The 14067-nt window shown below is 39.2% G+C and overlaps 1 protein-coding gene across 1 annotated transcript; it reads right to left on the reverse strand.

Moving 5' to 3' along the window:
* Positions 1 to 1342: 1342 nt before the first annotated feature.
* Positions 1343 to 11074, reverse strand: dapk3 (death-associated protein kinase 3). Its single transcript, XM_033649912.2, has 9 exons — positions 10933 to 11074; positions 10038 to 10135; positions 7826 to 8186; positions 5658 to 5787; positions 5412 to 5460; positions 5297 to 5323; positions 3850 to 4002; positions 3690 to 3735; positions 1343 to 3445 (listed from the first exon to the last, which is right to left on the reverse strand). The coding sequence occupies exons 2-9, from the start codon at positions 10097 to 10099 to the stop codon at positions 2915 to 2917; spliced, it is 1359 nt and encodes a 452-aa protein (XP_033505803.1). The 5' UTR covers positions 10100 to 10135; positions 10933 to 11074; the 3' UTR covers positions 1343 to 2914.
* Positions 11075 to 14067: the final 2993 nt, after the last annotated feature.

Below are 14067 nucleotides of genomic sequence, written 5' to 3' on the forward strand. Positions count from 1 at the left end.
TCATAAGCAACTGGACTTGCTTGAGTGTCTTGAAGATGTTTCACCTCTCATTCAAGAGGCTTGGATGATCATGACCTGTTGGTGATGAATCTTCACCAACATCTCTCAGGAAAACTCATCTGCACGCTTGTCATCCTCACCAAGGTCTTAACCCGACAGCAGTTCATCATCGTACTCGACTTGTGCGGTTGTGAGGCTGGTTGGATGTGCTGCCAAAGTCACGGACACAACAATGCAAACAGCTTATGGTAGTGAAATGAACATTCAGTTCACAGGCAACAGCTCTGGTGGACATTCCTGCAGTCACGAAACAAGTGGCAGTTCCTTCTTAACTTACATTTGTGGCATCGTGTTGTGTTTTTTAAAGATATTTTTCTGGGCATTTTTCAGCCTTTAATCGACAGGACAGGTGAGCTTGGGGGGGGGGGGGGTGACATGCAGCAAAGTGCCACAGGCTGGACTTGAACCCGGGCCGCCGCGGCAACAGCCCTGCACATGGGCCGCCTGCTCCACCACCAAGACACTGACGCCCCAGGAGGATTATTTTGATAAGAGAGAAGTGCTCATTAACACAGATTTAAACAAATCTGCCACCAAAATTTGACAGATTGTTGAGTGTTAAAAAAATTCTTAGCTCTTAAACTTAAACCTGTGAAAAATGGAAGCAAAAACAAAACTGTTGAGTTTAAATTTTTTTCAGTGTACATAAGTGTTAGTAACAAAATGTTCTTAAAAGTAACTTCATCATAATGCAGAAAAATAGCCTATGATAGTGTTTTACATTACAAAGGCATTTTACTGTTGTAGCTCATTGCGGTGGGGCTAATTTAAATATTTTATGTACTTTTGGGTTATTTAAACTACAGCACATTATCTATCATATTGCAAAAAACTCACCATGTTTTGTATTAGAAGTAACTGTATCTGTAAATAGTACATGGACTTGCACTTGTATGGTGCCTTTGTAGTCATCTGACTACTCAAAATGGCTTTACACTACTTGACACATTCATCTATTCACACACATATTCATACACTGGTGGCCGAGGCTACCATACAAGGTGCCACCTGCTACTCAGTTAAACATTCACACACACACCCACACACTGATGGCACAGCCTTTGGGACCAATTGTAAATCAAATCAATGTGATGCAGTAAAAAGTACATTTCCTTTTTGAAATGTCGTGCAACAGAAGTATAGAGTTACTTAAAGTAACAGTAAAACAGGGCACAAAGGACAGACAGAAACGTGCATAATTATAACAGGTGAGGACAAACTGTACCGATATAAAAGTTAGTTTCCATTCACACAATAAAAACCACACATGAATACAACATGATAATAGTGATAACTTTGTTTATTTGAAACGAGCCCTGACAGTTCAGCTCTTTCTTACACTTTAGAGACAGATTAAAATAGATTTTGGAACACTGCTATAATCATTTAAGTGCAAACGAGTACATTTCTCTACTGAAAAAATACTACAGACTATATCACACACTTTCTACGCTATACATGGGGAATGTGTCGCCTGGATGGGAAACTTATCAGTGGAATGTTCCGAGTGTGCAGAGACGCTCACAATGAAAACAGAAACACTAACGACAGCTGCGGTATAGATAAAACGTTTCCATGCACACTATTTGGTTTACAAGGCTACTGTGCAAAGGTTGTTGCGTTTAAGACGTTGAACAATATCAATGTGATAGAAATGTCATTAACTCGATGACAGATGAGTGTTCGCAGAGGCAATACGGTCGATCGGTTTACAGGCACTGCAAAGACAAGTTTGTACATTCAGAATCTGGTAATGCTTTTTATAACGGGTCTGTGAATTCAGATTCATTTCCGACTGATTTTCTGGGAGGTTTCCTGGAAATAAACATGGAATTTGGAACTAACTGAGGTGCCCGCTAGCTCACCTGGTAGAGCAGGTGCCCCATGTACAACCCATGCATGTCATCTCGCCCTGTTTCACGCTTTATCTGTCCTATCAAATAAAGGCAAAAAGACCCAAAATAATATCTTAAAAAGGAACAAATTGTAGCTAAAATAGTGAGTGATCAGTTTGTAATCTTGTGGAACTTTAAGACTTTTAGTCAAGAGGACAGCAGGTGAACTGGACGTCCAAAATGCGCCCAAGTTCATCAAATACAAAGAATAAAATTTCCAATAATGACTGAATGATTAATAAACATTTACTGGGGTCTAAATGGAGTAATTTCAGCAACAGGGCCTTCTTTTTCCTGGAAACCTTTCAAGAAATTCAAAAATCTTTACAAAATCACAGATCGGTAAAATAAAGCATTACCCAGAATTTTTCTTTTTTTCTATCCTGAACGTTTACGGTTATTGCATCCTTTATATTCGACACTCTGTCCCAACATATGAGAGAATTTTATGTCAGCTGCAATCAAATCTGAAACTTAACCAGATAAATAAATACCCCCAAAGACATAAGTTGTATATTGTGAAGCTTTCTCACATAACTGGCCAACCTAAGGCAAACGCAACTGAACAGACATCTATGGCTTTTACAGCACAAGGACATTCAGATGTTATGTGTCTACAGGGCTAAGAAAAGTTGCAACATAAAAACAAGCCAATACAGTTGTAAATAATTTTGTCAAATAACAGTACAAAAATCTCTAAAATTATAAATTAACTTCTGAAACACAGGAATGAGCCTTTCCGTGGGGGAATGGGTTCAACAAACTGCCTCTCTGCTTCTTGCTGGTTGTCTCAAGCATGATGTAAAAAGTTTGGAGCGTTTTTCCCGATGGGAGCAGTAGCATAGCTTATGATGACAACTGACCCACTCAAACTCCACTGTGTGTGTGGGACACGTGCAGAGAAGACGGGCAGGAAGATACTTGAGGATCAAAGTGTCATTGCTGGACGTCCGCCCGGCTCAGGGCATGCTGCTGAGGCTGTCCTTCTCTACAGACATGGACTTCACCAGCTCCTCCACCCAGCGGACCTCAGAGGCCACCTGCTCAGCCAGGACCTCGTAGCGGTTTTCCAGGCGCCCGTACTTGCGCTTGAGGATGTTGGCGGCCTGCATGGTGAGCCGGGCCTCCTCCTGGCTCTTCTTGCGCTGTGTTTGAGTGCGCTGCAGCTCCTGGCGGATGTGGCTCAGGTCGCTGGAGATGCTCTGGTTCTCCTCCTTGTACCAGCCCTCCTTCTCCTCGTATATGGACAGCAGCGCCGCCACGTCCTCCCGGCACGAGCGCTGATTGCGCTCTAGTTCCCTCAGGCCCTCCTCTGCTGCCGCAATCTCCTCGAGGACCTGGGAGAAGCGCTCGAAGTTGACATAAGTGTTGTTGGGTGGCATGCTGGAGTGGGACTTGATGGTGTACTCCTTCAGACGAGTGGTCTTGAGACGACGGCGCTCAGTCTTATGGTCTCTCTCCTCCTGGCGGACATTTCGCCTCTTAATCACCTGCAGAGGGGAAAATGGAAAGGTCTAAAATGTGCCAACATATACACTCATACATCTACAACAATCTAAAATCTGCCAATATATCTGTCTCACTCTATTTTCTGATAAAAGAAAGAACAGAGCCCACTCAGTCATGTGTGTATAAGCTGAAAAAAGTCAAATGTATCTATATAACACTTTTTCAAGCCTGATTGTGAATGCTAACACAACATCTGCAGATATAAATGCTATATAAAACACCCACCTTAATCCAGGGGTGTTCAAGACTGTCATCAATCGTCATTCTCTTCCTGCAGAAGAAAATAATCCACCAGTGAGAAAATGACACAGCAGAGACTTTCATGTTTACAGTACATGACATTTTTCTTCTTTAATTTTGGCATAAAATCTGAAAATGGTCATACTTGGGATCCTTGACCAGCAGGCGGCGTATGAAGTCCTTGGCAAGCTCACTGGTGTTGCTGAAATACTCCTCGTCAAAGTCGTAGTTGACGGCTGAGATGTTTGTCAAGGTCTCCTGCTTGGTCTCACCCAGAAATGGTGAAGCACCACTCAACCTACAGGAACACAAACAGGAGAATTTTCTTAATAAAACAACAATGTTCATTTTGTTTATGAAAACTATGACTAAATATGTTCATTAACTACCTTTTTTCCCCATGAATAAGACGATGATGAGATGGCACAAACATCATTTAACACTAAGTGTGACTACATCAACATGCAGTATTTTACACGAAAAATTCAAGACTAAAATGTAGTAAGAAAACAAATACTTTACTAAAATCTCTCTTTATTTTTAACAAAAGAGGAGATAAAACCCTATGTTATGTATCATTTACAATTGGAGAAAATCCGTTGTTTTATTAAAGGGTCAACTGCACGCTTCTTTGACACCTGGCAACCATTATTAACTTTGTGACCAATAAAGAGGCTGAAAAATAGCAATGAAAAATGCTATAATCTCCTACTTATGTCACACAGGTTAATTAATTTGTCCTCATTTTCCCTTTAAAAAAAATAAATAAAATTAATTTATTTTATATACATATATCCTTTTTTATTCTTATTAATTAATTTATCTTATTTTATTCAATTTTTTTTCTCTCGTTCTTATCTATTGGACTTCCTTTGGCTGGTCTGGCTTTGTCTGTTTGCTCCTGGGTGGGTGGGGTTGTCTTTTTGTCCATGCTGGTTCTGTGTTTGTTTGTTGATGCTCTGTACATCTTAATTGAATTATAAATAAATAAAAATACCTTGTTTTAAAATATTATAGACTTTTTTAATTGCATGCAGTAGTTCCAACTCTCTGTGCTGTGTGTGCCATATCAGGACGACACCGGCAGAACACAACGAGCACAGTCAGGAGGACTGAAAGTATTAGGACCCAGGCTAGCTGTTGAATTAAGTTGGTTCAAAATAAATATGTAAATCAGAACATGTTTAATGTCTGGATGTATTTCTTAAATTGATACTATTAGACCCCTAGACCAGACACTTTCTGCAAAGCTGCATTCTTAGTCATTCAACCTTGTTTCTTTCCTTCAGATAATGACTGCATCAAATCTTATGTGAAATAAGTTTAACAAATCACAAAATTATTGGCTTAGATTGAACGAAATGTTTAATATGAGCTAATGTCAACAGTTTTCTTTGACTAAGATAAGACCTAAATGCCCAGACTTGTAGTCAACTAAAGGGTGACTAAACAGAATAAGGTTGATTATGAAATGATACAAACTAACAAAAACATTTGAGGCTTAATGGCTGACAAGATCACTACTAAACAACATGAATGAGGGATGCAGTGATTTATATTTCCAAGATGTCATGATGTGAAATTTTACTCACAGGATGTATGTAATTACTCCGATGCTCCTGCAGAGAAGAGAAGAGCCAAACATCAATGAAACCTGTCACACAAGTTAGTATACAGCTTCAAAAAACAAACATGTTGACATCTTACCACATATCCGCTTCCAGTCCAAGTGGCTCATAGTTGACTATTTCTGGAGCTGTAAAGCACAGAGGAACCAACACTTAAACTCAAACCAGATGTGGAGATCTGTAACGCACCATCATCCACTTACAAGGTTTAGCTCACTTGCCAGCGTGGGCACACGCTGACACAAGAGCAGATTTTTATAAGTGGAACATTTTTTTTAACTTTATTTGTGAAATGGATATTCAGGAAGGAGAAACATGAACTCACCCACAAACTCTGGTGTTCCAAAAATGTTCTTGAACTCGTTTCCTGCTTTAATCTGATGAGCAATCCCAAAATCAATCAGCTTGATCCTGGGGTTGGGGACGTTCTTGTCCAGCAGCATGATATTCTCAGGCTGAAAGAGAAAACAATACAGCTAAACATTATTGACAGAACAAGGTTTTAGTGTAGTACACATATAAACAGAGAGCTAAGAATGACAAAATGTAACCAGGACACCAGCTCAGCTCTAAATGAACATTGGCATTGAGGCAACTTTTTAAGATCCTCTGTCATGGTCCTCATCTCTATCTTATCATTCATTCCTTTAAGGGTCATTCTGACTGATAATATAATAAATACTGTGATACCATGAAGTCACAATATTTTCTGAGACGCTTATCATACTGTGAAAATCTCATACTGTTGCAACCCTATAATACACTGGGCCAACAGCACCAACATGGGAAAGGTTACACTGTTTATATGTAGCGCACAGCAGCAGCATACCATAATAAATAGTACTATATGCCACTAAGAATTTGTATATTATACCGCTGGAGAGCAGCATGTGGACAATAAGTGCTATATGCCTGTAAAGCAGCATCGGTGTACCATAAATCAGCAGCAACTTAAAATTAAGAAATGACACAAACGAAAAAAGTGTTATACCATCAGCTGCATTTTCACTGTACTGCACTTTATCAATTGGCAACAAACTGCTGTACTGTTAATATTAAAATCAATGTGTAATACTGCTAACAGGCCTAAAGAGCTTTGCCGTATAATAACATATTAAAACTGGGATTTGTCTGTGAATATACCTTTATATTCTTTTCTATTACGCCTCATGTAAAGAAGACTGTACTGTTATGTTGTATGAAGGGTGCTACAGTATATCAATCAAGTTAATTGTATTTGGTAAGGCTTAAAGGTTGTTTTTTCTTGAAAACTTGTACTATAATACTGACAGAATTTTCTGGATGTATTACACTGTTGTAGCTGACTGATGAAAACTGAAATGGCCCATCTGTTTGGTCATCATGACTAATTATTACTATTTTTTGTGTTGTGCATCTTCAAGGGGACCCATGATGCTCATTTGTAGGTTCATACTTGTATTTTGGGTTTCTACCACAGCATGTTTACATGCTTTCAGTATTCAGTGGTCAGAGACCATTTTATTTTCCCTCACACTGTCTGTGCTGGCTGGGACACCTGTATTCATTCTCTGTCTTAAACGATCCGTTTCAGTGCCTGTCTCTTCAAGCCCTCCTCCTGAAAAATCCCATTCCACTCTGATTGGTCAGTGTTCCCAGATCTTCCTCATCTTTACGTCTCTACACAGTCATTGCATCTGTGGAATTAAATTTTTTTGCAGCACTTTCTATCATGAAAATCACCAATAAAAGCTTCTTAACCAAAGGAGTCTGATCCGTAATCAGGGAGAAATTAACAACTTCAGCAACCAAGATTACACATTTCCCTGACGTTAGCATGTAGCTACATTTTTTTTTATCAGTGCTTCAGTTGACACACTGCCAGCGATGACCTCCAGAGAGATCCCACTCTCCCTGATAAAGAAGCTAGAGAGTATGCACACTGTTGGATGAATGTGAGAGAACAAACTGCACACATGGCTCACTCTTGGCATTGACTCTGATGGCAACACAACAGTTCTGTGCTACCTCTGAGACTTTGTAATCCTCCAGTGTATGTAACGTTAACACTTGTAGTAGCGTGCCTGAAGCAGATGACCATATAAAGAAATCATCACAAGCTGACATCAGAGTGTTGCAAAAGTAGACTGAAAGAGTTGGGAACCGTATTCAGAGTAGCCTGAAGCCTGAGGTTTCTGCTCACAGGGATTACGTTTACATATTGTTTACCTCATTATTTGAACCTTTGGCCACATTTAATTAAGGAAAAGCACAATCAGTCCATTTAAAGCCCCTAAATATCTTCATATTACTGATACAAAGATATTCAGGCAAATAATCGCGTCAGTACCACCAAGCAGCATGACAACCTTGCTCAGCCCTGTCCAGTCTTTCACATGGAAAAATCTCTCCAACATAAACCTCTTTTCACTCCTTAACAGGAATTCTCAGTAACACGCCAACTACGACTGTCGGCCCTCACAAACGAAGTCTTTTACCACACAGACCACTGACCTTGAGGTCAAAGTGAGCGATGCGTTTGGAGTGTAAATAATGAACGCCATCCAGGATCTGCTTTAGAAACTGGGTGGCCTCCTCCTCCGTCAGAGACTCCTTCTCAGCCAGGAAGTCAAACAGCTCTCCTCCCGACACCAGCTCCAGTATCAGGATTACGTCGGTCTTGTTTTCGAAGATGTCGTGCAGGGTGATGATGTTGCTGTGTTGGATCTCCCGAAGGATGTTGACCTCGCGCTCAATCTCCTCGCGGCTTACCCCCCGCCGGCTGGAGGACAGCCGCCGCTTCTTGATGAACTTGGCCGCGTACTCAATAGCTGTGCTCTTCTCCTTGCACTTACGAACGATGGCAAACTGTCCACTGCAGGGAGGAGAGAACAAAGGGATGTTAAAGAATTATACAAACCTGCTTGCCTTTGGGTTTTTTCCAGCTTCAGGTTATTATAATAACATTATGGATTTAGTGGCTGCTGGTCAGAATACATAAGATATATCAAGACATCGCTTTGGGCTACGATAACTTGTGATGGATTAACTCAGTGCTTTCCAAGTATTTTTGGCTCTTACCCCTTAACATGAAGCAACTTTTACAGAGGTTATGGCCCCTTTTCAAATAATTTGATGGATTTTAAGAAGCCTGAAGAGGTGAAAGTATCCAGTTATTTCACACGAAAACAAGCAAAAGTTTGAAAATCATTACTGTAACAAAATATAAATCTTATCAAGTATGTTCTGTTTAAATCATAAAAACCTCATGTTCTTAAGAAAAAAAAATCTGCAGGTAAAGTGAGAACACTTCCATATTTTTCCAACAAAAATCAACTTGTTTTTCTCAAAATTTGACTGTCTCTTTAAAACCAAGAAAGAAAGATGGCAGGTTGGTGCACAAGAATGATGAAAAATGAAACTTAAATTTGGAAAATACTTAAAACAAGTTGATCTTTATAGGATAAATTGGAAACAAGCTTAGGTATTCTCACAGCACTGGCAGACTTCTTTCACTTGCAAACTTTAAGCACTTGGGTTGTAGGAATAAACAACTTGGTAAAGGAGATTTTTGTAGTGGTCTTGTGACCCCCTCAGATTTATCATGGGGGCCCAATGGGAGAGTCCACCTACCTACCTAGGTTGGGAAACACTTGGACTAAGCAATGATGTATTAAAATGACTGGAATTTAATTGATTTTTAGTTTTCAAAGAAGTCAGATACACTTGAAAACTGATATGTGATGTTGAAATGCTACATGTGCAACATAGGAAAGTCTATACTACTGTAGATAGAGATAATAGGAATGAATACAGTCTATAGTTTTGTTTTATAGAATCTGGTTTAAAGGGAAATGAATAAGTAACACTGCTGACTTTAACAATAAAACTAATGTGCTGGTGGGAAGAAAGCATTTCATTATGCATGACTGGGCAGGGAATTTAATGTTCACCCATTCAATGTCTGCATACCTTTCTATCTCAAAACACACACACACACACACACTCACACAGCCCTCTCCTATAGAGACTCCACACCGCAGCAGAGGTGGAAAGGCACATTGAGAAGCAGTGATGTCATAGCTTTGCTGCATTACTGCAGAAAAAAAGTAGCTGGGCTAGAAAGTTGGGTTTAAACTATTATAATTTGCTGACTTGGTCACAAACTATCAAGCACAATGTAAAAAGAATACTAACAGGATATTTAATATGTTGCTGACACAAACAGATATTTATATTTTAGCCTTCGTGAGAGCTTTTGGATGGATTGGAGCTCATCTGGCATCAAAATGCATCAGAAATACATCTCAGGTAACTTCAAGCTCACACTACTTTTTGTTAGTCAAATCAAAAAACACACATTTGTGCTCAGCAATACAACTTAAACAAAGAACTGCTGCAGCTACCTGACACCTTGCTCTAAATAAAAGTCCATGTTATGCACGTACTACAAAATAATAACAGTCTTTCAGTGTCAGCAGGTAGGCATTTGCATTCACACAACACCACATAAATCTCTGGAGGCCTTCAAACGTGGCATAAATGAATAGATCCTAAAGCATCATGAATGTGTCTTGGGTGCATTTACACTTGCATTTAAAGCTGTCCTCCAGCAACTGAGGCACCTCAGAGTCAAGTGTGAACACTGTCTTTTGTAACACAGCAGTTATATAAGATGCATTGTGTTTTGTCAGAGAGGAAACGACAATACAAATGCACAACATACCTGCCCAGCTCCTCTCCCATCTCATAATACAACTCCACATCCTCTTGTCTGAAGCCAGCCATGGTGTGCTGACTGGAATGATGATGTCCTGAGATCCACTGCAGTGCAAAGGTAAAGGACACACACTCAGTAAATACTGGTAGAGACAGGAGAGGACATTATAGACAGCACAGTGACCAAAACAATGCCTGTTAGCAGATCTAAACTGTGATACAAGCCTCAGTTATAAGCCAGAATTGCCATTTCCCACCTTCATGTGTGGGTACCTGGGCTTCTTTCCTCCTTATTTGGCCCGAGTCAACACAGCTTTAGTTTTCAGACACTTTCTGGCTGATGTCAGACCTCTGCATACCAGTCCTACTGACATCATCTCCTGCCCGGGACCAGCCACCTCTTACTCAATTAAAGGGACTGGGCTTTAGCAACACTATCGACAATTTGGCTTTTTCTTAATAATTTGAACCCTGATTAATGAGGCTGGTTTATAGAAATGTGGTAAAATAAAACTAATTCTGATAGTAGCTTTTAACACAGATGCTGCCGTTTGTTACAAGCAGGCAGCAGATATTTTTTCCGAGGTGAAACAGCAATACATGTCGAGCTCATAGCCACAAACACAAAAAGAAAGCTATGCATAAACGTACAACATATTAACTGAGGAACAGAAACAGGGTTAAAAGAAGAAATAAAGGGAATACCGGCGACGGACGGCAGCTAGCTTAGCCGGTTAGGTAGCTAGCTAACGTTAACGTCCTGTATAAACACCGGCTTTCACTTTTTGTCACTAGTGTTAGCTGCTTCAGAAAGGAATACATAATTCAATAACACTAAAACACTGGCGGCAAGTAAATATTAATAAAATAATAGTAAAGGCAAAGCTAGAAAGTGTACTTACAGTATGGTTGGCTACGAGTGCTGCATTCCTCTCCAAAGTAACGTTGGTTGTGTGTGTGTAAATTCTCAAACTGAGCAGCGTGAAGCTAGCGTCAAGGAAAAACACAACTTCCGGTCCTCCGTTTCAAAATAAAGGCAGTTCAATATGCAGCTGAGTCAAAAGTAGATGGACCGCTTAAGTGATAGTTTATTTGTGATACATTGTACAGTATCTAAAAATGTGTAGGTCTTTAGATAGTTTTGTACAGCACTGGTGGTTCCCCCTGCAGTGATGAATAAATTTTGTCTAGACCTAATCATTCTCAAAGGACACTGAAATCCCAGAAACATTGTTTGTGTCCTCACCAGAAATCCACTTTCATCAACACTTTTGTTTTTTTCTTGTTTTATTAAGCTTATTCTTGTGTTTTTTTTAAGGGACTGCTTGTGTCTACTTTAAATGGTTGTATTTTGTACACAAAATCACACCATTTATTATAGCCAGAAACTAAGAAATATGGTTTGTTATGGTAAGAAAGTCCCACTCCAGCCACTCCTACTCTGGTGAGTAAAGTATAGCCCCTTAGAGTGAATCTTCTCAGATTTGAGTGTTTTAAGTTTTTAGGAACTGGGTTTACACAACCTAGGATAGTTTGGATGATTTCAGATTCCTGGTTATGGCTCTGACCAGTGGTGTCGTGGAGGGTATACGCAGGTACCCATCTCTTTTCCTGTCCATTTACAATATACCCACCTATCAGCCAAAAAACTGATAGAGTATACCCACTGCCTCCTCATCGTACATTCACTTCATCAACTACCATGACACCACTGGCTCTAACAAGCGCTCCATAGTGTGTTAAGGAGGTACACTGTCTCATTTATATGTTTATATGCCAAAGTTCAAATTTATTTGCCATTTCAGCTGTAAAAATCTGTAAAAATCTAAATTGGAACAATATTTCTTGATATGGAGTAGACATTGTCATAAGAATTTCTTTGTAATGACCTTTAAAGCAAATAGAGACCGGAGCCGAAATATCAAAGTTTAACAGAATTTATTATCTTGTACAAGAGGAGTGTTTCACAGTGCAACACACAAGATGAGGTTACAGAGAAAAGGCTCCCTGAGGAGCATACACTACAGGCTTTTATACAGTATATTTGGGCGTTGGATTCAGGAGGTTTCAGTTCCCCTAATCTATCAAGTACACACTTCATAGATAACAATGGTTGTCAGTTGGTGTGACGTCTTGTCTCACTGTCCTCTGGATGACCTTGTCCTTGTCCTGTCCCCGACCCTCTATTTCTCTCGTTTCCTCTTACATATGTAATGACAGACTTCCCTTTACCCTTAACCACCTGCTGATCGTGCAGTTGCTATAGAATTAAACAGGAACCTCCAGCACTTGCACAACACAATGGCATGCTTACATCTTGTGATCATAATTTTTTATAACAGACATCACAAGCAGCATCCAAGCCTTCCTCCTCGAGAAGTTGTGATGTATTTTCTATTTACACTGAGGACAAGTAAAGTGAAAAAGCAACTCTCTTCCCTTTACCCTTCCTTCTGTAAGCCTGTCACTCGGACCACTGTAAAGCATACAACATAATGTGCCCTTTTATTCTGAAGGCAGAAATCGTTCAAGTTCCGGTGTTGGTGCGTCACTTGATGCAGGTAAATATCCGGCAGACGGAAGGACATATGGAATGACATCATGCTGAGTGAATCAAGCTGCTGCAGTACGTCAATGAATAACAAGATAGAGCATGCAACAGCAAAGATTACAGAGGAACTGAAGTCATCCACACCACAACAACCCAAATAACACTGGTTGCCATGGTAAAAAAAACCCACCAACAACACCCTAATATTAACATATAATGATATAGATAATGTAATTAATAACATAAATCTTTCACTTACTTTTTCTATTCATTATGGTTATTATGATGTAGCCCAGTCAGCACAGCCCCAAACACACAAAACAAACACGAAACAGAAATCAAAAACATTCACCTGAACTTTAATAACTGGATAATCCTAGCGAAAAAAGTTAATATATTTTTATCATATCACTAACACAATATTTATTACCATATGTGTCTGCTTTCCTCAAACAGGTGTACAGTCAAATAAGTGACTGTATTGCTTTTATTATCTTTGTTCAACCATTTGCCTTAATGGCATTATAAATATTAATTTAAGTAGGTCAGTAAATTGGTTGGTAGATACTATACAGTGTAAAGAACAAGCCCTAGACTGCATCCAAAGTTGATGTTTAAAAAGGCAGAAAGCTGCAGATTAGCAGTTACACTGGAGGCTGTCCAGTAATCTATAATTACAGTGAAAATACAGGGTTAGGAATGGAAAACGTAGCTGCAGCCGTGCCAGCCTTGCCAGCCGTTTTGACTCAAATCTGACAACAAGAGTCCAAGTCATGTGGTGACTGAAAGTTTTTAATTTAATGTGGACTCTCTGTCTGTAATGTACAACATAAGTCTGGAGCTGTAGAGAGCTTTGACAGAATTGTTTGCATGCAGCAAAGAACAGGAAAGACCAAAATCTTCAGTGAATGGCAAAAATAAATAACAAAAAAAATAACAAAGATAACATAGAGAAAGATACATATACATTTTATGTATCTAGGTATAATATCTACATCACCTAATATTACCTTTAAATGTAACCCTATACAGCTACTTGCATAAAAAAATTTTTTTAATCATTTTTGAATAATTTGATTGCAGCAGTTTTTGGGTTCATACATCACAGATTTGGTACAAAATGTAACTTTTTTAAATACTGTAGCTCATTTTATACAGTGAAGTCAAGATTTAAAAAAAGGTCTCACTACAATGAAGTGGCCACTGTGGGGGCAATCATTCATCAGATTCTACCTTTATTAATTGCAAATGGTCCCCAGCGAACATTTTTCCATTAAAAAGACATTTGAAAAAATGACTGTGGTCATCGGTGAAAAGATGTTCAGAAATGGTTCAAAAGTGAATTTTTTTTCACTGACTATTTTTAGACATTGTTTGAACAGTTGCATTTGGACCATATTTCACCGGGATTTTCAATAGTGAGATTTTTCATCCTCTACAGTGTGCAATTAATAACCTATCATCATTCTGGAGCTTTACTAAGTAA

Source organism: Epinephelus lanceolatus, chromosome 12, assembly GCF_041903045.1.
Source record: "Epinephelus lanceolatus isolate andai-2023 chromosome 12, ASM4190304v1, whole genome shotgun sequence".
NCBI lineage: Eukaryota > Metazoa > Chordata > Actinopteri > Perciformes > Serranidae > Epinephelus > Epinephelus lanceolatus.